This window comes from Panthera leo, chromosome B4 (assembly GCF_018350215.1).
Source record: "Panthera leo isolate Ple1 chromosome B4, P.leo_Ple1_pat1.1, whole genome shotgun sequence".
Classification (NCBI taxonomy): domain Eukaryota; kingdom Metazoa; phylum Chordata; class Mammalia; order Carnivora; family Felidae; genus Panthera; species Panthera leo.
Window position 1 is genome coordinate 55,304,331 of NC_056685.1, and position 26,073 is coordinate 55,330,403.

The following is a 26,073-nucleotide window of genomic DNA, read 5'->3' on the forward strand; positions in this document are numbered from 1 at the left end:
ATTCTCACCATTAGATTCCTTAAGATGAGTGATGATAGACTCAATAGATGTTTATTATATTAGTCTTTGTCATTTTTGTACATGAAATGTATTTTAAAAAAATTTAAGTTAAAGGTCTATTTTGGTTGTTTTGGGGAAGTGATGCAAATTATATATAATTGCTCTAAATAACTGGATTTTTGTTATATGTAAGCTGAAAAATAGTAGGGAAAACTGTATTTTTAACTCCTTTCCAAATAGTTCGCATAAGTATTCTTTCTACCTGGAATGCACCCTTATCACTCCTACTTGAATTTGCAAGTTCTGTGTCCTCAGGTCCCCAAACATGTCACTTCCCATGCAATCTTTCCCACTAGTCCCAAGAATTAGTTGTTCTAGCAAGTTAATGCCCAGGAAAATGTATTCCTATATCTGCACATGGGCTTACAATGTGGGATAGTCATTTTTCTCTTGACTTTGATGCATCTGTTTCACTGAACAAATCCAGTGAATATTCTAGGCCAAGTACTATTCCAGGCCACTTCTGAATAGTGCTGGCCCACTCATAAGCATCTTACCCATTTTCCATTCTCTTCAACCAGCACAAAACAAGTGCTCAACAAAGGATTTAGATCTATCTCATATAATTCTCTTTCCCCCTTTTTAAAAAAACTGCTGCTACTACTTCAAGTCCATTTCTAAGAAGGCATCTGACTTCTATTTTATCTACAGAATATCCTATGCCACAAATATAAATAATTGGGAAGCACAAGATACTTGTTTGTTCTTTTCCTACAGATTTACGCATAAGTTTTCATGTCGGAAAAATTAAATAAACATTATACCAAATCTCAGCCACTAATAAGCCTTTTAAAATAAATATTAGATGATGAAATATAGGACAGTAGATTACTCACCAATAAACAATATTGGAAAAGTGATAAACAACAGGAAGACATGAGGGACCAGGTTGAGGGCATCCACAAAGCAGGGATTTTGTAATACACCATGACAGATATTATATGAAGAAATGTTGTTACCACAGAATGAAAGGCTCATTTCTTCTTATATGGTTTACTCTAAAAGGAAGAGAAAAGAGAAAGAGCCTCTTATTACTAAATTCCCTTTTATAAAATCATAGCCCTAAGGAAGAGGTTTTATTATAAAATTAACCCCCTTTATTTTTGCAGTTGTGGAAACAGGAAACTGTATGCCAAAGTCATTTGAGAGTTTCTTAGAAAGGCCTGTGCATTCTATAGATCATTCTCTTTCAATCTTTTTTTTTTCAGAGAAAGATATTTTATTTTAACTTGGGAGATATGTCATTATTAATATCTACCAATGATGGTACCTTAAAGAAGCGTGTGTTTGACTAAAATGATTTCAAAGAACAAAAATAGTCATATCTCAAGAAAAAGAAAGAAAAAATGAAACTATTCACCGATATTACAAAATAGTGTAATATCAAATCCTTTTTCATCTTCTCTCATTGAAAATGCATTAGCAAACAACTTAGGTTTGGTAAAATTTACCATCCCTTTTCACTGCAGGAAATACGAATACACAGAGACCAATGTGGCTGCAAACAGCAATCAGCCTTTCTCTGAAGGATATTAAAACCAAGTGCTTCAGACAAATTAAATATAACTCAAGTGACAACTTAGTGAAATTACTCAGGTCCCACAGTCAGAGAATATTCTTACATGAAATGCACCCTATTCAAGTTTTAAAACAAAAAAACATGTCTTTTAATTAGAAATCAATATTACATTAGAGTAGAAGTAGACAGATTTAGAAAGGAAACAAGATAAACCAGAGGTTTTGCTAGCTATTGTTGAGACTTTGGCTTCTACTCAGTGAAATGGAGCCACTGGGGGTTTTGGTCAGAGGACTGACATACTCTGACTCACATTAAAAAAAAAAAATTAAGTTTATTTATTTTGAGAGAGAGAGAGAGAGAAAGAGAGGGGGCACACTTGCGAGCAAGTGGGGGAGGGGCAGAGAGAGAGGGAGAGACAGAGAATCCCAAGCAGTGCAGAGCTTGATGTGGGGCTAGAACTCGGGAAACTCCAAGATCATGCCCTGAGCCAAAGTCGTACGCTTAACTGACTGAGCCATCTAGGTGCCCTCTGACTCAAATTTTAAATTAATTCCTCTCATTGCTGTGCTGAAACAGATGGTATAGGAGCAAGGGTTTGCTTCATCAAAATACTACTATGAAATTCTGAAAAGTTTTAGCCTTCTGAAAAAATCTTTTATAATGCCTCCTATTTACTTAGTCTCTGCCAAATTCTGGGCACTTTGCATACACTATCCTTATAACAACCGTGCGATGTTAATTATTTGTATTTTACATAAGAGCATCGTGAGGTTCAGTAACTTGCCAACCAGTAGAGAAGTGGTGATCCATATCCATGTGTCTGACTTAAACTATTTTTCTCCCACTGCATCATGCAGCCTCCAACCTATTTTTTTAAACATCTTCTCTACTGTCATTAAAAAAGTAGAATTTAAGATTTTAACCTTTCTGGACTTTGGAAAGAATTTACACATATATGTCACACTGGATTCTGAGTTAGATTATCAAAGGTTGGCGAAAGTTTAAATGAGTTTATAAGTACCTTTTCTCTCTTCCCATTCATTGAGAAATGATTTAGCAATGGTCACAAACAATATTTTTTCCTAGGAAAAAAATAAAGAGTGTTACACAAAAAATACTGGCAACAGTAGGTAATCTATTGGAAAAACCAAATTTCAAGCACAAGTTTTATAAGCTTTGTATTACTAGAACTAACTAAAATGCCTGTGCTTACAGTCTGTAGATACTTATATGGAATTCCTCTCACATATTGTTTCTGTTAAGCCCTTTCATTGAACATCATTGATATGATCTCTAGTTGAGACCTTTTCTCACTGAAAAAATTATATTAAAAACAACTCAAGATGAGGGTATATACTTGGCAAATTCTTAGCAACTATTAAGGCTCTAAGCCTCATAGAATAATTAAAAGCAGTGTGAGGTTTTTAAATAACAGTAAAATGGAATTTGTAGCTATATGAGGTGATGGATTTTAACTACACCTACTGTGGTAATCATTTCTCAATACATCTGAATTAAACATCATGCTGTACACCTTAAACTTATACAGTGATGTATGTCCGTAAACCTAGAAAAAACAAACACCTAAAAAATAATAGCTACTAATGGAACTTCTAAGACTATTTCTTTTATTAAGTAGAAATGATAAAAAGAAACTTGATCTCACTCTTACTGAAAGACATGTATAAACTGTTTCCTAGAATGAACGGGAAATAATTTTTACTTTTGCTAATTTTATAATTTTATTCAAAATTATGCTATTCCAATTGGTCACATTTATAAATCTTGACATTTAATCATTATCATTGCACCAGACACTAAAGTATAATTTGAATTTGCAAAACATATATTTCATTGGCTATAGTAAGTCTGCCTGCTATGTTTAATCAATCCTCAAACCTACCAATCAAGTAACCTCTGGATAAATGTGTAACGGTGGAATGAAAGTATCAGAGCACTACTGCAAGTTGAAAAAGTCAAAGAACATTTCCAGTCGTGTACCTGATGTCTGAAATTCTGGGCCATTACTTAACTATAAAAATACTTACTGATGCTAAACATGTGCTAGGCACTGGGAAACCAAGAGTGCATATGACAGAAACAGTACCTGTGGTCTTAGACTGTATAAATCAGACTTCACTAATCCCATTAGTTCTTGGTATAATGTAAAGGTTATGATCTACCAGACAGGGAGCTATACAATGATATGATCATACTAAAGCATACACTTCAGATTAATAAAGTGAAAGCTTTAGAATGATTTCTTCCTTCTACCATAATCTCTAACCTCACATTCCCTGGGGCTCCCAACCTGTTCTCTACCTCTCACCACATCTCTCCTTTTGTTTTTGTTTCTGTCTTTTCCTCCTCCATCCATTTCCCTTTGACCCTTAGCTTCTTTCTCCAACATGCAGTGCACATGTGGCACATCCTAACAGTCAGCCCATATTATTACAACTCAACATGGGCAAAAAGAGGAAAGGAGTAAACTTATAGATATGTTGATAATTACTGTGTTTACCAAAGGCATTTTATTCAATCAGGACTTTTAATTAATGTTTAAATCTCTGATTGTCATTCAGGGTTTTCCCTCCCAGAACCCTGATTAAGTCAGGGATGCTTTGGGAACAGTGTAACGTGCTGCTGCTCTTGCTGGCTAAACTCTGTCACGTGACCCCCCTGAGTCCTGCCCCTTCTGGAGCTGTCTAGTTCAACTAAGCACAGACAGAGGCCCAAGCATCCAGGAGGAGGGAGAGGAAAAAGAGGCCAGATGGGAAGACATGACACTTTTCTCCCCACGAGCACATGTCTACTGAAAGATGTTCAAGTGTTTATGACAGCAGACAGGGTCGAAGAACTTGACTGAATGAATCTTAAAGACAAATGTCAAAAGTGAAACTCTGATTACAGGGATGGTCTGCAAAACAGAAAACACAGAAAGAAAATACTCCTTGAGGACCAAACTTATGATTTCATCGCAAGAATCCTACCCTCAGTATTCTTTGAAATGCATTATATGAAGTTCCACACCCTCAGGAGTTATAAAATTGGGATGTAGTTGATGGCTATAAAGTAAAGTAAGTAAAAACTAACACTCTTTCCTGTTCACCCAGAAGAAAGTGTCAGTTTTAACGGAGCAACAGCCACAGGGAACTTAAACATGCTGGAAACACCTGAAGAAAACATGCTAAAAGCAATATAAAAACTTAATTCTTATATACAACATAACTCGTTCTTTAGTTATTCAGAGATTAACTATACACTATGAGAGAGAAACATGGCATTATAAAAAATGTAGGGCATGTAATCTAATAACCTCTGAAATTTCTCATTCAGTCAGTGGTTCACAAAATATGACTAAAAGATGTCTATCTATCTATCTACAAATGACAGATCCAAGTAGGAAAATCACTAGCAAAAATGACCACTGATTCCTGATTTAGTGCCTGATCTCAATGCACCCGTTGGAGTTCTATCGCACACTAAAGGAAATGGTACTCAGAAGATAAGATTCACACATGCCAGTGGGATATATATATATATTTTTTTTTTTTTAATTCCAAACTTAACAAAAAGTTAAAAGTAAATACCTTGGGCGGTCGCTTGACGCTGCTTCAAACCCCTACTCGTGCACTTGCACTACCTTCAAAACACCGGCTTCCTACACTGTTTTAAGTGTAAATTTCAAACCCAGACGCAGAACTCCTAAAAAGTAAAGAGTAACAAAAATTAAGCAGATAGAAAGCAACTTCATGAACAATACAGGAGAATGTCTCAGAGAAAAAAAAAAAAAATTAGTAATAACTCTCTGCACTATTCCTGGCTGGTTTTAAGTAGGAGTCGGCAAAGTTTTGTAAGTAAAGCTGGAAACCTGATCCCCACGCCCTCTCTTCCCCGGCTGGGGCCGGGTGCCTTAATCCTAGAAATAGCTACCCTGAAGTCAGAGCGCCATGTGAGCGCGCGGGAGCCTTTTGATTGCCAAAATCGACAGTTTACAGTTACTCTTAAATTTTTTAAATCATGTTTATGTAAAAAATACAGACGCACTTACTCCGAAGGCAGTTTTCCTCCCCTAGGCGAAGCACGCAGGGCGACGGAGCGGATTATTTTTAGGGTGGTGGGAGATCAGCTGCTGCCTCCTATCGGGTTTCTAAATTGCACAAACTGCTCTGAGCTGGGGCGGACACGACAACTCCGAGGCAGGAAACTGGGCAGAAGCCCCGAGTGCAGCCGCGCCTGGGACTGGAGACCCTCCCCACCCCCGCTCGGCCCTGCTTTCCGTACCGGAGCGACAAACTTGGGGTGCGCGATGCGGCGATCTCACAAACACAAGTAATATGTGTGCCCCAAACTTCATTAAGCACGGAAACTTGCAATGTATGAGTCAATGATTCTCTGGAGTCAGGTTTTCAAACGTCAAAACATGCAAGGTACTCAACTTGCACTTGTAATTTCCCTCCAGGTTTTATACGCCTTTTATTAACCACAAAAGGAAGCGGATCTGGGGAGTTCACCTTTTTCCCCCCAAGCGGACCTGGGAAACGAGGGGCTCATTCAAGGCAGAAGACCCCGCTGCCAGGCTTGTGGGCGCGTGCAAGGGTCTCACAGCAGCCAGGCGGGCTCAAATCTAATATTTGCCCCAGCGACCGGGAAAACTTGGTTCCTCCTCCGGACCGGCCGCGGCGCTTTTCCGAAGGGCGACCGTCACCCTAGCTCCCCGAAAGTAGGACTTCGGCTTCCACATCTGCACAAACAGTTCCCCCACTCTTGCTCCCTGCGTGCGAGAGAATTAATTCTCAAGGAGAGAACGTGTTTAAAATACACTCACCCCACAGTAAATAACTGCCCCCAGGGCGCAAGCTGTAAATTTTGTCCCCGGGCAACCCTCTTTAATTAACACGCGATTTTCTGCGGGGCCAGCCCTCGATCAGCTTGAAGTCATCATTGTTCTCAACCATTGTCCTAATATGACACAGGATGGTATGCAGGCGGGCTGGTGCCCCCCAGGTTCCATGCGCGACCTCCCAGGGGCACTGCTCCAGGAGCGCGGGCACCCGGAGCGGGTCCTCGGACCTGCGCCCTAGCCCGGGCGGCCACCCCACCTCCACGCTTGGCGGACAGAGACTGACCTCCGCCTTGCGAGCCCCGGGGATTTCCCGCGGGCGCCTCAGTCTTGGGAAGGTCGCTGCGTTCCCTCGTGAGAGCCGGGCCTCCGCCAGCGACTGAAGCTTGTACTCGCGGCCGCTAGAGGTCTGCGGGGCCTTGCGGGGCGACATCTGGAAGGGTCCCGAAGACCGTGGTCCTACAGCCCCTGGAAGTTTGCCAACTGCACCCCGGAGCGGACTGCCACGGCGCAAGCGCACAGAGAAACCGTGCTTCAAGAATGGGGATCCGGATACTGTGGGTGGATCCCGGGGAGACCCGGTGAACTAGCCGGAAGGGGGGCCTAGGGCTCCGCAGGCGGCTGGGGAGAGACACCTGGAAATAGTAGGTGCAAATAATCCCCAGATTTAGACTCTGAGTGTCACTACAGATAATCAGGTTGACTCTGAGACTTTATATCTATATCTATATCGATATCGATATCGATATATCACTATTATTAAGACGATTTTTAAAGATTAAAAGTCATGCTTATTGTAGAAACTGGAAATTATGGAAGAGTATAAGGGAGCCCAAGGAGCCCCCAAACCTATAAAACTGATAACATTTTGTTACATTTTAATGGTGAGTTAAAGCAGGGACCTGAGGGCGAAGCTGCTATCAAACCCTGCTACCTGACTCAGGTCAAACACTTTGGGCAAAATACTTAATCTTTCCTTGTATCAGTTTCCTCACCGGTTCAATGGGGAAAACTGAAAAAATATATATGGCTTCATAGTCTTGAAGGGTAAATGGGTACATGAGATAATCCCTTTAAAGTGTTGAGAGTGTCTGCCCTTTCAGTAAAAGCTACTATGTATGCCAACGTTATTATTTTTTCTATCATATTTTATGTTGTTCCAATCACAAAATAATTTGTCTCCTCACAGTACCTTTTAAAACAATTATTTTCTGATAGAATTTTAAAATCTTTATAGAAATCATTTAAATGCCTGCATAATGCCTTGTCTGGCTATACCATAATTTAAAATCCATATTCCTGGATTATTGGACATACATTTGCCGATTTTCCACTACCATATTTAATCTTTTGATGAGCTTTTAAAATAAAGTTTCTTCTTTCTTTGCAACAGATAATTTCTTTAAGGTACATTTTTGGAAAAGTAAGTGCAGGGTCAAAAGTAGTATTTTTAGGGCTGTGATATAGAATGTGAAATTACCTTTCTAAAAAGTTTGTGTTAACTACCCCCAAACTGTATGAAATGACCTATTACACTTATGCCGAAACCAACATTGAATATTCTTATTTTTAAAAAGCCTGTAATTTGGGGTGCCTGGTGGGCTCAGTCAATTGAGAGTCTAACTCTTGATCTCTGCTCAAGTCATGATCTCAAGGTTGGTGGGATCAAGCCCAGTACTAGGCTCTGAGATGACAGCACGGAGCCTGCTTGGGATTCTGTCTCTCCCTCTCTCTCTGCCTCTTCCTTAATGCTTGCTCTCTCTCTTTCTCTCTCAAAATAAATAAACTAAAAAAAAATCCTGTAATTTGACAGATAACATGCAATTCTTTGTTATTAATATTAACTTTTTTTCAAATGTTCGTTAATCTTTGTTGTATTCCCTCTGTTGTTGAATAGCTTGTTCATATACTTGTCCATCTAATGGGTCTTAATGAAGTTTTTTATTATTTGCATGAACTTTTTACAAGAGTATATTAATCTTCACATCTACATGACAAATATGTTTCCCAATTTGTTGTTTAAGAAAACGATTGTGGTGCTGCCTTTACAAAAAATAAAAACAGTTGTTTTTATACATTCTATAAAGATTTATTAGCACATACACTGGCTAGATCTCCTGGAGGTCACAGAGGTTAGTGATGAGTCAGACCTCCAGGGTCTCTGCATTCATGATGCTTTTTTTTTTCTAAGGGAAAGTTTACTTAAGCAAATTTGGTGCCTTTACTATTGCATTGTATTCCAATGCTTTAGTTAATAAATACTAACTTTTTATTTATATCTGTTTAAAAGGGTTTTTTTTCAACTTTTTAATGTTTATTTATTTTTGGAGAGAGAGAGAGAGTGCGAGCGAGGGAGGGGCCGAGAGAGAGGGAGACAGAACCTGAAGCAGGATCCAGGCTCTGAGCTATCAGCACAGAGCCCGACACAGGGCTTGAACCCACGGACCACAAGATCATAACCTGAGCTGAAGTCGGATGCTTAACCAACTAAGCCACTCAGGTGCCCCTTAAAGGTGTTTGTTTGTTTTAATTCTGTTCTAGAATTTATTTTGGCATATGCTATGGGATGAGAACTTAAGTTAATATTTTATTTGTTACACAATCACCATTTAATCTTTTTCCTCTGCTCTGATGTGTAATACCGTCTTTGATCTTTGTCACTTACTTACCATTATTTTATAATAAGATCTGTTTATGGGCCACCTATTCTGTTTAATGAATCATTTTTTTTCATATTTTTTAAAACTATATTACGATGATCTGATGAATTTGATTATTATAGCTTTAAAGTATATTTTAACTCTGCGAGTTCCAGTCTACTTTTCACTCCTTTCAAAATTATCTGTTGACAATAGCCAAATTATGGAAAGAGCCTAAATGTCCATCAACTGATGAATGGATAAAGAAATTGTGGTTTATATACACAATGGAATACTACGTGGCAATGAGAAAAAATGAAATATGGCCTTTTGTAGCAACATGGATGGAACTGGAGAGTGTGATGCTAAGTGAAATAAGCCATACAGAGAAAGACAGATACCATATGGTTTCACTCTTATGTGGATCCTGAGAAACATAACAGAAACCCATGGGGGAGGGGAAGGAAAAAAAAAAAAAAGAGGTTAGAGTGGGAGAGAGCCAAAGCATAAGAGACTGTTAAAAACTGAGAACAAACTGAGGGTTGATGGGGGGTGGGAGGGAGGGCAGGGTGGGTGATGGGTATTGAGGAGGGCACCTTTTGGGATGAGCACTGGGTGTTGTATGGAAACCAATTTGACAGTAAATTTCATATATTAAAAAAAAAAAAAAATTATCTGTTGACATTTACCCGAGAGAAAGGAAACAGCTATTCTCTGTTGGGCATTTTGTTGGAACTTTATTAAATTTAGGAAATAATTTACAAAAAAAAAACATATTTTTAGTCTTCTTTCTATTTGAAAACATGGTTTCCCATTTACTTAAGTCTTCTTTTTATCTATCAAATTTATATAGGTTTGTACATTTCTTGTAATGATCAATCATACAAATTTCATATTTTTATTTCACATTTTGTACTCCCATTAGAATGCATTATTTGTTTATATTTTCTGATTATATATTTACCTTATATTGAGCAATTTTGCTAAGCTTTCTCAATAATCTCAGTGTTGTTTTACCATGTTACCTTGACTTTGCAGAAAATATTTTATCTGCAAATAGTGTTACACTTGTATTATGGAGTATATGTTTGCGTTCCCCCCCAAACTTCACATGTTAAAATAACCTCCAATGGGATAATATTAGGAAGTCAGTCCTCGATAATTATATTTAGATGAGGTCATGAGCCCCATGATGGGATTAGTGTTCTTATAAGAAGAGAAAGAGACTAGCGTTTGCTCTCTCTGCTCTCCCCTATGTGAGGACAGAGTGAGAAGATAGATATCTGCAAACCAGGATGAAGGCCCTCACTAAGGAACAAATTTGTTGGTACTTTGGTATTAGACTTCCCAGCCTCCAGAACTGTGACAGATAAATGTTTGTTGTTTAAACCGTCCAGTCAACAAATTACTACTCCAGTAATTTGTTACAGCAACCCAAACTAAGACAACTTACTTACCACTTTCAAATACTTATAGTTTATTTATATTCTATCTCTAATTTTAATCAACTCCAAATTCCAGAATGGTGTTAAATAATAAAAGAAGACAAATCTGTTTGTTTTCATTAGAAATATGTACATTATATTTTAAAATCAACTTTAAGTATAATTTTCATAAAATAGAAACAATCCACTATACATGAAAAATCTGAAATCTTTTGGGCATAAAAATGACCACCCAAAAGATATAGAATATTTGTTATCTCCCCAGGAAGTTCTCTTGTGCTTCTGACTAGGCAATCTCGCCATCACCCACCTACAATAACCACTGATCTGAAACTATCACTAGAGATTAGTTTTGCCTATTCAAAAGTGTCATGTAAATGTAGTCATACAGTATATATTTTTGTGTGCCTGGCTTTTTTGGTTAAGTATTATATTTTTTTGAGATTCATCCATGTTGTTACATGGATTAGTAGTTTATGCCTTCTTATTGCTGACAACTCCATTGTATGAATACACAACAATTTATTAATTCACCTGTATATTATATTTGGGTTATTTCCAGTTTTTGATAATGATGTATAAAGCTTCAATGAAAGTTTTATAAATATAGTTTTCATTTCTCTCGGGTAAATGTCAAGCAGTGGACTTGCTGGGTCATGTGGTAATTACACATATAATTTTACAAAAATTGCCAAAATATTCTCTGAAGAAATTGAAACGTTCCTTCATTCCTTTCAGAAAAGTATGAGAGCTTCAGTTCTTCCACAGACTTGCCAATACTTAATTTTATTACGTTCCTGATTTGATGTGGATAGTTTCCTGATTGTGGTTTTAATTTGTCTCTCCCTTGTGACTAATGGTTTTGGGAGAATATCTTCATGGACCTGTTCGTTCACATATCTCCAGGTGATAGGCATAATTCTAAGATAGCTGTCATGACCTTTGCTCTTGGTGTCACTCCCGTTGCATTACGTTATATTATGTTACTTGGCAAAAGGGATTTTGCAGATGTAATTAGGGTTACAATAGGTTAAAAATTAGATTATAGTAGGCAGATAATCCAGATAAGCCTAATTTAATCACATGATCTCTTTAGAAGCAGTTTTCTGAGGCTAGTGGTAGAAGAAAAAGTCAGGTAGATCTGAAAAATGAGAAGGATTTGATTTGAGGGAGGTTCTCCTTGCTTAGGTGAAGAAGCCATGAGGCAAGAACCTGAGAGTGGCCTCTAGAAAATGAGCACAGTCCCCAAGCCAACAACCAGCAAAAAAATGGGAATTTCATTTCTACAACCATGAGGAGCTAAATTCTGCCCACTGCCCGAATGAACTCAGAAGTGAATTCTTCCTCAGAGCCTCCAAATAGAGCCCAGTCAGGCCAACACCTTTTATTTTGTGTTTGGGAGAGCCTAAGCAAAGCTCCCAGTTCAGCTCACCTGGACTTCTGCCCTATAGAAATATAAGACAATAAATGGGTATTGTTATAAGTCACTTAGGTTTGTGGAAATATGTTATCCCACAATAGAAAACTGATACAATTCTTCTATGAAGTGTCTATTCAAACTTTTAATTTGGTTATTTTCTTATTGCATTGCAACTTTTCATCTATAGATCTGCCTTAGCTTACAATGGGGTTATGGCCTGATAAGCCCTTTGTAAACTGAAAATATCATAAATAAAAAAGTGCATTTATTACACCTAACTTACCAAACATCATAGCTTAACCTAGCCTACCTTAAACATGATCAGAACCCTTACATTAGCCTACAGATGAGCAAAATCATCTAACACAAAATATATTTTATAATGAAGTGTTGAATATCTCATGTAATTTATTGAACATTGTACTGAAAGTGAAAAACAGAATGGTTGAATGGGTACAGAATGGTTGTAACTACACTGTTTGTTTTTGCTCATGGGTGTGGCTGACTGAGACCTACGGCTTATTCCCACTGCCCAGTATCACAACCAAGCACCATATAGCATATTGCTAGCCCAGGAGATCAAACTTTAAAATTCAAAGTTAAGCTTCTAATGAATTCATATCCCTTTTGTATCATCATAAAGTTACAAAATCACAAGTTGAACCATTTTAAGTCAGTGACTATCTGTATATTCTGGATATGTCATTTGTCAGCTATACGTGTCAATATTTTTTGGATTGCTTTTTCACTTTCTTAATGGTGTTTTTTAAATGTTTTAATTTTGATCAAGTCCAATTATTGCTTTTTGTTTGTTCACTATTGCTTTGACTTTCTTCTTTAAGAGATCTTTGTCTACTTTAAAGTTATGAATATGTTTCTCTAGAAACATAAAATATATTCATAGCTTTTATGTTGGGTTTATGGTCTATTTGGGGTTTATTTTTGTGTATGGTATGAGATGGAAGTTGAAGTTCATTTTTTTCATGCATAAATTGTTAAAAAAAAATAGTTCTGTTCTCCCACTGAATCATGTTGGCACCTTTGTCAAAAATCACTTGAACAAATATACATTTCTTCCTAGACTTTCTGTTCTGTTCCATTGACCCATATGTATCCTTTTACCTTTACCACTCTGTTTTTGTACTATAGCCTTATAGTACATCTTGAAATCAGGTATGATTAGTTCTCTAAGTTTGTTCTTCATTTTCAAGATTATTTGGACTTTTCAATGCAATTTTCATTTCTATATAAAAGTTAAAGTTAGCTTGAGAATTCCTACCAAATTCTGATAAGAATTTGATTTTAATTGTGTTGAATCTATAAATAAGTTTGGGGAGAATGTACATCTTAACAATATTGAGTCTTCCAATCCATGAACACAATACATCTTTCTATCCAGGTCTTCTTTTATCTCTCGGCTGTATTTTCAACTTTTCAGTGTGTATGTCTCACACATAGTTCATTGAATCTACCCTACAATAATTTATCATTTTAATGCTACTATAAATGGCATTCTTTGAATACCATTTTTTAATTGTTCACTACTAGAATATGGAAGTGACTTTGTACCCTGGAATATTGCTGAATTCACTTATGACTTCTAGTGTTTTTGCAGATTCCTTAAAAACATTCTACATTCATGATCATGTCATCTACCAATAAAGAAAGTTTTACTTTTTTCCGGTCAGTCTCCTGTTTCCTTTTTCTTACCTTATTGCACTAGCTAGTATCTCCTGTATGATGTTGAATAGAAATAATGAGAGTGGGTATAATTGGCTTGTTCTTAATCTGAAAAAGGATTCAATTTTTCACTATTAAGTGTGATGTCATCTGTAGGTTTTCTGTATATCCCTTTTGTCAGATCAGGGACATTTCCTGCTGTTCAGTTTGTTGAAAGAGTTTATCATAAATAGATGTTGAAATTTGTCAAATGTTTTTTATGCATCTATTGTGCTGATTGTATGCTCTTTCTGTTAATGTTATGTTTTCTGTAAATGTTATGTTATTCTGTTAATATGCCAAAATGAATGGATTTTTTAGTATTAAACCAACCTTGGATTCCAGTGATAAATTCCTCCTGGTTATGTCATCATCTCCCTTTTATATATTCCTAGATTTAATTTGCTAATACAGTAAAACCTTTGTTTGGCATAATTCATTCTGTAAACATGCTTATAATCCAAAGCACTTGTATTTCAAAGCGAATTTCCCTATAAGAAATGATGGAAACTCAGAGGATCCATTCCACAACCCAAAAATATTCATATAAAAATGATTACAATACTGTAACATAATACAAAATAATAAAGAAAATATAAAATATGAGGAAAAATAAACAAATTAACCTGCACTTACCTTTGAAAACCTTCGGGGCTGATGTGAGGGAGACCAGAGAGAGGAGGGTTATTGTGTAGGATGACTTTCACTATCACTAGTGGAAAAACTGCTATCTATTGCTTCAATGGAATCTTTTTCTGCATGAGGGTCATTGTATACACCCACATGGATGTTGACTACAGTACAGTATTAACAAATTCTTGTCATATGCTATATTTAATGTAACTGGCAATAAGGCAGCAGAGGAAAGGGTCTATATCTGCAGGCAGTCTGAGCTAGAATGAAGGAAAACATTCCTTACTCTTGCATGAAAAAGCAGAGGACTGTCCATAGGTGCTTTGAAGTGACAAAACATACACTAGTGCCAGTTGTGGGCACTTTCTAATGTTCTGAAAAATCACTGATTTCTGCCAAACACCATGGCCTGAGACCGAGTAGCCAAGCATGGGAGATTATCACCTACAATCCTGCAGTATGTACGCACGTGTGTGAGAAGAACCATTGGCTTAGTTGTGGTCATGTGACATTCAGTGTCACATACTACTCCTATTGTAACACATCACTCATTTACCAAATTAAAATTGATTAGATACGTTAACTGTTCTTGCAGAATACTCACAGGACAAGTTACTCACAGGGCATGCTTTTGCTCCACTTGTCTTAAACGCTCTTCCCCTCTTTGTCCAGCTATTGAACATGGCTTGTTAATTATAGTCTTTAGGCTCTATAATTGCTGGTGTCTATATCTTTTAGTGAGCTACATTTGCATTATACTTATTTATGTGTCTCTCTTCCAATGCGATTTTAAAATTTTTGGAAGCTTGGACCATGTCGTTTTCAACTCTGTAGCTTCAATATCTATTGCATTACCCAGCAAACAATCAATGAAAATGTGTTGAATGAAAAGTGAATTGTTTTACTCTTTATTTTTCTATGTGCTACTTTAGGCCAAGTGAAGCAGAAAGGAATAGAATGCAAAAGTATGTCCCTGAGGGACAACAAAGAATTGCATTGCATGTAAACCTTAAGTCTAAGTCTCCTCCAAACTGGAGGATTCCTCATTCTAGATAGGCCACAGTGACCCCCAAAGTTCAGGTGCATGTCTATAAACAATCAGAGACACATCAGGAAGCAATAACATCCACTTTCCTGCTAAGATTCTTTTCTAGAGCATATCTATTACACTGTCTTTTCATTGGCTTGGTAGTAAATCTCAGTAACATTAACTTCATGAGTGATTTTTTTTTTAATTTGGCCAAGCAAATCTAAATATTCTGCTTATATCTTGGTGCAATTTTGACATTGACTTGATGACACAAATAAACAAAAATTATGTAAATGATACCAAGGATTAAAAATAATGTAGATTCAGAAATGGGACAGAGACTTCAACTTTATTTGTCAAAGTAAAGGGACTGGGCTGGCTCCAACATTGTTCAAATTTAGTAAAGACAGGATTGCTAGCAAACCTAATTATCTCCACAATTAGTAATTCATACTTCTGTCATTAGTTAAATGGAATGCTTAAGGAAACTATTTCTATTTACTCAAACTGAAAATAATAAAACTTTTTGCTTCTAACAATAATAAAAATAAATAAATTTAGACCTTGCTAATTTGAGTATTATAACAATTTTGATGACATGATTTACATTTGGAGTATTTTTGACAATAGCTCATCAGATTAGTATTGTAAACATTTCAAGGCTATTAATTACATGACTCAAAAAAATAACCTGATATACATATTTTAAAAGAAACCTGTTAATATGATATGCTACTTCTATGTATTTTCTATATAATCCTTTAAACAGACATTCAGAGATGTTATATTAAATTAAATCACATTAAAGGTCATGTAATTGCTTTCCCTTTGTGAATTCTGTAATTAGTTATTTTTATTAAAACTGACCTCTTTAATATGTTAAATTTTTTTTAAGAATTTAGCAGGCAGAATTCTAGAAGTAATTTCTTATTGTGCCATATAGTATGTCTGATTAACTAAATCTTACAGAGCATATTTAAGTATGTCTAATTTTAATACTTTTCTGAATTCATCTAGGTATACATAAAACTCCAGATGTGCATTTTGTTTTGTTATTTTTTCTTAAAATTTTTAATGTTTATTTTTGAGAGACAGAGCATGAGTGGGGGAGAAGCAGAGAGAGAGAGGGAGACACAGAATCTGAAACAGGCTCCAGGCTCTGAGCTGTCAGCACAGAGCCAGATGCAGGTCTCGAACTCGGAAACAGCAAGATCATGACCTAGGCTGAAGTCAGACACTTAACCGACTGAGCCACCCAGGCACCCCTCCAGATGTGTATTTTGTGTGCATGTGCCTATCTATACCATATACATTACATGCAGTTTCCAAAATCAAATAAAGCGTATTTAAAAACTATTAGTATTCTTCTGTATATTTAACAAGGCATTCAATTCAGGGTAAGCGTGCAGAAAGGTAAAAAGATATTTCCAGCCCTTTTCAACTCTCTATTTAAACTCAAAACAAAGAGAAAAATCATTCTTGCACCACTAGTGTTCAGGGGCCACAAGAAGTTTCTTTGGGCCAGAAACTGAATTTAGTTTCAATGAAGACAATATCTACTTCCCAGACGTTGTGGAACTTTCACAAATATGGCCACTCAGAGACAGAGCAGGAATGTTAGACTGTTGTGCCTGCCCCATGAAGCACCTCAGGGCACGTTGCTCTCACACTTCTACAGCTTTCCATGCTTACCTCCCCAGCTCTTCCCAAGAGTCACTGTGAGCACTTGAGAAGAGTGAATAATACCTTCATGGACATGATGGTTCAATCCGAAGGAATCCACTTCAAGATCAAAATTTCTTGTGGTCTTATGCTTCAACTTAAAAATACATACGAATTTTGCACTTTACCCGATGGACCTAATACCACTACCAAATCCATTTTCTAAAATTTTTTTAACATTTGTTTTATTTTTGAGATAGAAAGAAACAGAGCATGAATGGAGGAGGAGGAGGAGGGAAAGAGAGAGACAGAATCTGAGGCAGGCTCCAGGCTCCAAGCTGTCAGCACAGAGCCTGACATGGGGCTCGAACCCACAAACTGTGAGATCATGACCTGAGCTGGAGTCAGACACTTAACCGACTAAGACATCCAGATGTCCCCAAATCCATTTTCTAAATCAATACTTCCCAGAATCTGATATTCTGCCTGAATGCAATAAGTATTTATTGAATGGCCAAATAATATATGCAAGTTGACCTCAGTGAAAAAAAAAAAAGCATATCTTCTCAAATCTTCCAGTAAAATCAACACACTAGGAATATGCTCCATGATTAGTCTGTTGTGTCAAGGGACCAATGCCTATATCCCAGTTTGAGAAACATCGTGGTAGAGTGGCTTCACAACTGATTGTTTACCAGGAAAACTTCCAGAAATATTTTTGCATACAGGTAATGATGCTGAATCATGGTGCCAAATACAGCTCTTGGTCTAAAGTGATTAGAATTTAACTGTATATCTTTATTCGGTTAACAATGGGCTAATGAAATCACTATTTAAATAGTCAAACCTAAATTTTCTGTTGCTCAGGTGGTTAGGGCCTCTCTTCTTTCTGTGTCAGCTCTTTCTTTGTCCAAACTGTGAAGTAGGAAGCTGAGTAGCCATCCTCATAACTTAGGTAATAGCAAAGTAGTGGGAAATAGCGAAATTACAAGATTCTTTGGGAATATAATAAGGAATATACTGGGAATATAATAAGGATTTTCCCGGCCTCCCTGAAGACTAGAGAACACTGCAGAATAAAGATAAGTAAACAAGCAATTGCAATAAGGGTTAGACATAATTTTGGAGGTCAGTAGGGAAAACCCAGAACATCAGTGTTGGTCGGGAAAAATTTCTCCATCTCTTTAGGACCTTGGTAAAATCTAAGCTCTCTTTTCTGAAATAAAGTGTATATTTTTAGAGCTTTGTAGTCATAATAAAAATGTAAATATCTATAGTATATTAGTATACTGTATTATCATTATATAGTATACTCCTCTTTCTCTGTGTCTCTTTCCCCACTCCTAAACTAGCCACACCTCCCAATGCTTTATTTAATTGCACTGGTAATCAGATTTAAAGCCTTGGAGTAATCTTGAATTCATCGCCCACTTTCTTTTACTCTTCCTCCTCCATCCTCACAGCTACTAAATCATTTATGTTACACTTAGCAATGACTTCCATCCACCTCTTTTCTCTCTCTGCCTCCCTTCTCTCTTCGAGTCTCATTATTTATTGTATCAACTTCTTAATTGATCTCTCTCTGCCTAAACCATTTTACACATACATATTACATTCATCTTCCTTATTATCGTGATTCTAAATTCTGGTTCAGACATCTTGCTTGTATCTGTGTTGGTTATGTCCCTGGCTGTCGTTTCTTCCTGCTCTTTCTTTGGGGGTGAATTCCTTCATTTCATCATCTTGAAGGGAGAAAAGGAATTAACGAAGTAGAAAAAATTTAAATTAAAAAAATTAAAATTAAAAAAATATTAAAATTAAAAAATAAAAAACAAACATACACACACAAAATAGAATAAATTATGCTAGATCCTAGGTGTGTTTTGGTCTGGGTGTTGAAAGTGGCTTGATAGATTAGAGAAAAAAGGGGAAAAAAGAAAAAAAAAAGGAAATGGCTTGAAAATTTGAAAAAATGAATACACTGAAGTAGACTGCTGAATTCCGTGGTTCAGGTTGTGCAGATTGTTGTGTTAATCCTCAGATCAGTTTTCTAGGTGTGCAGGATGGTTTAGTGTTGGTCTGGCTGTATTTCATGGATGCAAGACACACAAAAAACTTCCATGCTGTTCCACCATCTTGGCTCCTCCTCACATTCATCTTCCTAAAACTCATCTCCAAACACTTCGCCGCCACACTCACACATCTTTCATGACTCCTCTGTCATTTAAGGTCCTCCCAGTGACCCCTTCTCATCCTCAGTGACCCCTTCTATACCAACCAAACTCTACTACTTACAGCTTTGATACACCTCCTGTACTAACTACCTCAATATCCTTGCTTTTGCTCATCCAACTGCCCAAATGATCTCTTTTATGCTTTTCCCTCTCCGAATCCTTTCCTGCTTCGATACTGTCCCCAAACAACTCATTTCCTGTATCACCCAACTGTGGATCTAGCACAGCATTTGCCACATTGAGGATATAAAACTGATTGCTACAGAGGGTTTTTTTGGTAATTGCGGTCATAGTGCCCCCTCCATGGTGGCATTTGCAGTGTTTCCCCCATGAGGCACAGACTCAAGTTCCAGCCAGCATACTTGTCCCTAAGTCAAGGTAACCTAGAAGGCAGAGGTCTCAGTGGCTGCTACTCCTTCTCTTCTCCCTTCAAGTGCAAAACATAGATTACCCAGAGGACAAATGAGAAAAGGCTGGTGGACTCTAGCCAAACAAATAGTCTTCTATCATCTCTTAAATCATGCCTTTGCTCACTAGCTCATAGCAACCTTCATAGACAGCTGGGTATTTTCGTACCTTAAGCCTTTTGAATATGAGAGCAGAGATTCACCTGGAGAGAACTGCAGAAGGTAAGAGCAATGAGCTGTGTTCTTGGAGGGATATCAGTGAGGACACTTGTAGGTGTGAGCCCAATAGGATTTTGAGTCAAGTATATTGTCTTTAAAGCAATGAACTTTGTTCCAAATCATTCTATTGTTATGTGAGTCTAGCAATAGAAACCAGAGAGCAGCTCCTCCAAAGATGGTTTGTAGGAATGAAGGATACTCACAACGTTTATACAAAACAAAAGCATAAGTAAGATCTATATCTCCATTACTATGTGTCCTATAAATCTGGAAATACAGACTTATACACATGCATTTAATACTGAATATTCAATGGCTCTTACTGAGGATGTGAATGTAGACAAACTTCCTTAGGAAATGCTATAAAAGGACATAAGGTTACAGTCAAAATTAAAAAAAAAACAAAAACAAAAAAAAAAAAACCCAACAACATGATGTTGTTCCTGGAACAGCAGATCACAGAGGCTAATATGGGAAACGGATCCTGAGGGCATTTAATAAACTTAGATAAGCCCTAACGATTACATTGGCTGAGTCACGTAATAACATTTTTTTTTTATTCTGCAAATGTGAGCCTTTTAAAGAGTGCATTTCCTTTTTTAATGATTCATTTGGGAAAAAAGATATCCGTGTTAAGACAGAGAAAGTACAATTCATTGGTCCTTGGTGAAAACAATGTCTTGAAAACCAACAGGTTGATTTTGCTTCCACCAGCTCCAATGAGCTATTATTTCTTGTAACAAAAAGTACTGCGACTTGGATTAATTTATTCTTTCAACAAATACTTACCATCTACTATGTGTCTCATATGTGGTTGGAGAAAATAGCACTACAGAAAGTAGACATACCTCCTGCTTTTCTAGGACTTTAAGTCTAGCAAGGAAGGAAACTGTTAAATAAATAAGAATCATTATTTAAAATAAAATGGTGTTCTTACAAGGAAAAAGTATACAGCATATAATTGCCAGACCAAACCTAGACCAGAAAGTTTCCTTATGTAAATTAAATTTAAGCTGTAGCTTGGCGGGTGAGAAAGAGTACACCAGGTGAAAAGCAAGAAAAGTTAGGGAAGATAATTATGTTTTTTCTTTTGTTTTTTTAACGGTTTATTTTTTTATTTTTTATTTATTTTTTAGTGTTTATTTTTGAGAGAGAAGCATGAGCAGGGGGGAGGCAAAGAGAGAGGGAGACAAAAGATCTGAAGTGAGCTCTGCACTGAGAGCAGAGGGCCTAATGAGGGGCTTGAACTCACGAACCATGGGATCTTGACATGAGCCAAAGTCAGACGCTCAGCTGACTGAGTCACCCAGGTGCTCCTTATGTTTTTATTTTTGAGAGACAGAGAATGAGCAGGGGAGGGGCAGAGAGAGAAGGAAGCATAGGGTCCTAAGCAGTTTCTGAGCTGACAGCTGTGACCTGGATGAGGGGCTTGAACTCACCAACCATGAGATCATGACCTGAGCTGAAGTCTGGATGCTCAACTGACTGAGCCACCCAGGTGCCCCAGGAAAGATAATTATGCTTTAAGACAAGAAAGCATGTGCAAAGGTCCTGAAGTATAAGGGGCTGTGTGCCTATTGAGGCACCAATAGAAGATCACCCACTGAAGGATGATGGTAAGTGCAAGGAAGAGCAAGGTAAGATGACACAAACACGCCCGGTCTTGGAAACTCATGGTAATGAGCTTAAATTTTATTCTAATATCAATAGGACACCTGGCAGCAGGCAAACATTTTTTTTTTTTTTACTTCAGCGTATGTAGAAGTTTTTTATACTCATCTCATTTCTCGTGTTGAATTATTTTTTCATATAATACTAAATCAGCTTACTGATTACATGGTAGAAATATCTTCATTTCTCATATTATATATTAATATCATATGTACTTATAATATATCTTTGCAAAAGCAATACCTGTGAGCAAACTACTATCACTGCAACCTTCAGCATTATGATTTTTCTTTTACACATTTTGCTAAATTATTAAGTATGTTAACCAAGGTAATGCTAAGCTGCTCTGTCAAAGAGACCCCACAACCTTATTCCTTATTTATATTACAGTTCAAACCTTATGTTCCTGATGAACAGACAGTTTTCCTCCATGTGGTGACTCAAGACCTCAGCTTCTTCCAACTGCTTGCTGTGCTATCCCTTGGGATAGAGATTCCCAAGCTTTGCTGGAAGAAGGTGATTAGAATCACCTGAGAGCTTTTAAAAATCCTGATGCCAAGGCTGTACCCTGTATAAATTAAATCAGAATGTCTGAAGGTGGGAGCAAGACATCCAGCTAGTGATGGGAAAAAAGAGTGTGGAAAAGGCATACATGCTTCCTAAAAGTCTCGTGTCAGAAGTGACACATATTCCACTGATTGAAGCCACGCACACAGTCATGCATTATCTGTAAATAAAGCTGGGAAAAACAATCCAGCTATGTGCCCAAGAAAGCAACAGTCAATAGATTTTGTTATAGAAAGTATAGAAACCATCTCATTGTGGAGGCTGCTTTTAGGCAACGGGCTTCAACAATGGAAACTTGAGCAAGGCAAAAGGGCCCATGGTGCCCTCTGAGCTGAAAGCAAACAGCCTCAAAATAGCCAGAAGCCCTAACTGACCAATGACAACAAGGTACAGTTCCTAGGATTACCAAAAAAAGGAAAACTCCATATGTTCCCATACTTCCTCACTCTGCCTTATAACTGTGGTCCCACCACCGTCTTTTGGCCATTTCTCCTTTGCTGTCCTGTCCCGCTGCTCCCTTGCAGTGTATTCAATAAACTTCCAACTCTTTTGTTCTTCTTTGGGTGAATTCTTTCACTGCCTGTGCTGCCAGCCCCCACCCAACTGGGACACCCAACATTTTGTGCCCCCCCATCCTATTGTAAAGCCCCACACTCATGTGTTGCTATTATGTTAAGTCCCATTTTTTAAATTACTGTTGAATTTGATTTTTATTTTTCTACCCCTACATATCTGAAATTATTTCAAAAACCTTTGTTTCTTTAATTTTTTTCTGGGTTTGGCATCTAGAAAGCCATAAGTGAATATTTGCTGAATTTTATTGTGTTCATTGATATTTAAGTAGACATGGAAAAATCTCGAGTGACGATCTCATAACATGTGAGCCCATTTGTTTAGTATCAGGGATGAATTCTGAAGTCAGAGTCACTGATTTTGGTAGAGAATCAGCTCTCATGGCACACATTTATCTATGCAAGCTGTGCACGTGTGTTACTGTTTTTCAAAATTTTATTTGTACTTGGCTTTCAAAATAGAATTTTGGGCTAAGACCAGCAGATTTCAGATACCAAAATGTGGAAGAACACCTTGTAGCACTTGGAAAAATTAGCTAGCCAAAACCAATCATGTAACTCTTAATAGTTCCTTGACCACAGGAGTCAGGAGTTAGAGCATAGAAGGGGATTTCTGAAGGGGACTTTGGGAACAGTCTTTTAAAAGAGCCCCCTAAAGAGGAAGAGTATGAGGAGTTTCCTCCTAAACCCAAGTCATGGGAGAGGGGATTTAAGGAAACCAATTGTGGAACTCTATGTGTGCCTCCTGTAGTTTGAGGGACAGAGTGAACAGACATCACATCATCCGTGGTAATTCTACAAGGCGAGAGGTTGGATGGAAAGGTGAAGTGTGAGATATAGTAGAACTCCACTCCCAGCAGTTGTACTTGCTGGGCTGTGATTTGTGACTGCTCTCAAGTCTCTGAGCTCCCCAGAAAGTGGGGGAAGACTGTCCTGTACATGTTTGGAATCTCTGGTCTCTGTTGTCTTAAGGTCTCAAGCAAGATTTCCATTTTCACACTCTATTACACATCATTTTAATCTTCTTAATACCATATAAACAGGATTCTGAAAAGTCCAAAAGGAGCAGTTCAGCTTTTGGGGTATTTTTAGACAAGATTAAAAGAAGATAAAGTGAAAGCCCTTCGCAAACTGTAAAACACCATAAAATGGTAAGATGTTAGTGTTATTTGGTGCTCATTTATTATAAATACTTATTACACTAAAAAGATCCCTTATCAAAATGTAATATAGGGATATGTAACCATACTTGAACCAGGTTTAGTTTGTTTGGGGCTTTTCTGTACTTAGTATTTAGTCAAGACTTCATGGGTTTAAACTTGGCAAGGAAAATGAAAAGAAGAAAAAAAAAGAAAGCTAACTTAAAACATTTTCCGTAATTCCCCTTGTCTTTTCGTCCTTCTCCCAATTTTTTGTTTCTCTGGAAAAACACCAGGGAAAATATTTCAAGTAGTTATTTTAAAAGACAAAGAGGAAGTTAAATGGAGTGAAACCTTTCTTTCAAAACACAGTAAACAACACAACGGATGTAATTCTCATCCAAAAGCTGAACTAGTAATTATAAAAACCAAGAGTTAATACCACTTGTCATAGGAAAATGGCAACAAAACTTAGTCAATAGATAGGAAAATATACCAAACTTTAAGGAGAGAAGATTTACTCCAAAGAGAGGCAGAAGATGAGATATGATTAAAACTAGAAATTCTGAGGAGAAAGGGAAAATGTGCAAGCAAATTTTATAGTGCTGGGGATTTCTTTTTAATAGGAGGAAGAAAAAATAATGTGTCATCCATTTTACACATGTTACTGGTAAATTCTTCTTATAAAGGAAAATAAAATCTTGACATAAATGTAATTAAATCCATGCTGTCCACAGTGAGCATGAAATGCGATCTCTGACTCTGGAACTGTTGGGAGGATGTCTAATTGTTTCACACATAAGTTATATATATCCAGGTTTCCATCCAGTGAGGGATCTGTTGCTAGCTCAGTCCCATACTGGAAGGATGAAAAGATAGGGGCTCATAGAAATTTATAACTTGATCAAGTTCCTATTGTTAAACATAAGGCAAGGTTGGGATTCAAACCCAGACCTAGTCTGAATCCAAAATCGGGTCTCTTGTAACAGTACCCAATTCACTGGCTGCATAAGAAATAATTAAGAAGGAAGGTCCTGGAAGAGAAGGATTCTGTGTTGCACAAAATATCATAACACAGAACTGTATGGAATGAGGACAGTGTGGGATCCTTTTCCTTTTGGACTCTAGAAAACAGGTACCGAGATGAGTCAGGAGTGCAAACTGTTGATTGGAAAGTATAAGACCTTAAAAGAAAGAGGAGGAAGTAGGATTGGACAAGGGGAACTGTCAGACCATGACACAGACCTGACAAAAGCTCTGCCAGCCTTGTGACAGGAATCTCCAGAGCAAAGCCATGCCCCTGAGCCCACTTTGCTCAGTCATGGGCTGGGGAGCACACTGAGAAGAATCTTCATCTTTGTTCAAAAACCTATGCAGATCATAAGGAAACCAATTGCTGGAGAATTGTCAGCTCCCACCCCCATCTCCTTGTGGTGGGGTAGCAGGCCCTTTGAAGGGGATCTGAACAGCTCACCTCAGCATCTGCCACAGATACACAGAAGAGGAGCAGAGTTTGGATGAGTCAGGAAAAGAAAGCAGAACAGAGATCATTCTTCTGACCATACATATGTCCCCTACGTTTCCTGAGTCATAACAGTTTGAATTTAAGAACAAGATGATAAAAACAACTATTAAAAAAGAAAAAGCCAATTGCTTGGGTGGCTCAGTTGGTTAAGCATCCAACTTCGGCTCAGGTCACGATCTCACAGTTCATGAGTTTGAGCCCTGCATCGGGTTCCTGCTCTCAGCACAGAGCCTGATTCAGATCCTGTGTCCCCCTCTCTCTCTACCCCTCCCCAGCTTGCTCTGTATCCCTTAAAAATCACTAAACATTAAATAAAGGAAAGAAAGAAAGAAAGAAAGAAAGAAAGAAAGAAAGAAAGAAAGGCTATCTATCTATAATCCTTCTTACTCCTCAAGAAATACAGCATCCAGAAGACCTTTCCAAATAAATTTGAGAATATCCAGTGGGTTTCTCACACAAGTTTTGTTTTTTAATGTTTAATTTTACTTTTGAGAGAGAGAGAAAGAGAGAGAGAGAGACAGAGCAAGAGCTGGGGAGGGGCAGAGAGAGAGGGAGACACAGAATCTAAAGCAGGCTCCAGGCTCTGAACTGTCAACACAGAGTTCAACACCGGGCTCAAACCCACGATCCATGAGATCATGACCCAAGCCAAAGTCGGATGCTTAACTGACCGAGCCACCCAGGTGCCCCTCACATGAGTTTTAATAACATTCTGTTGACTACCTTGGGGAAACCTACTACTTTTCTTAGATCCTGGTCCAGATCATTG

At 37.5% G+C, this 26,073-nt stretch overlaps 1 protein-coding gene across 4 annotated transcripts in view; it reads right to left on the reverse strand.

Annotated features, from left to right (window-relative positions):
* ABCC9 (ATP binding cassette subfamily C member 9) overlaps nucleotides 1–6,470 on the reverse strand; it is a 129,913-nt gene extending 123,443 nt beyond the window's left edge. For 3 of the 4 annotated variants that reach the window (XM_042946009.1, XM_042946010.1, XM_042946007.1), the window contains exons 1-4: nucleotides 5,631–5,757; nucleotides 5,170–5,284; nucleotides 2,601–2,661; nucleotides 897–1,058 (exon numbers count right to left, since the gene is read on the reverse strand). In XM_042946009.1, coding sequence (XP_042801943.1) covers nucleotides 897–1,038 — 142 coding nt within the window. In that variant the 5' untranslated portion in view covers nucleotides 1,039–1,058; nucleotides 2,601–2,661; nucleotides 5,170–5,284; nucleotides 5,631–5,757. Of the gene's footprint in view, nucleotides 1–896; nucleotides 1,059–2,600; nucleotides 2,662–5,169; nucleotides 5,285–5,630; nucleotides 5,758–6,407 lie in introns of those variants that run through there. The other variant, XM_042946008.1, reaches the window with a different exon arrangement.
* Between the last annotated feature and the right edge of the window lie 19,603 nt (nucleotides 6,471–26,073).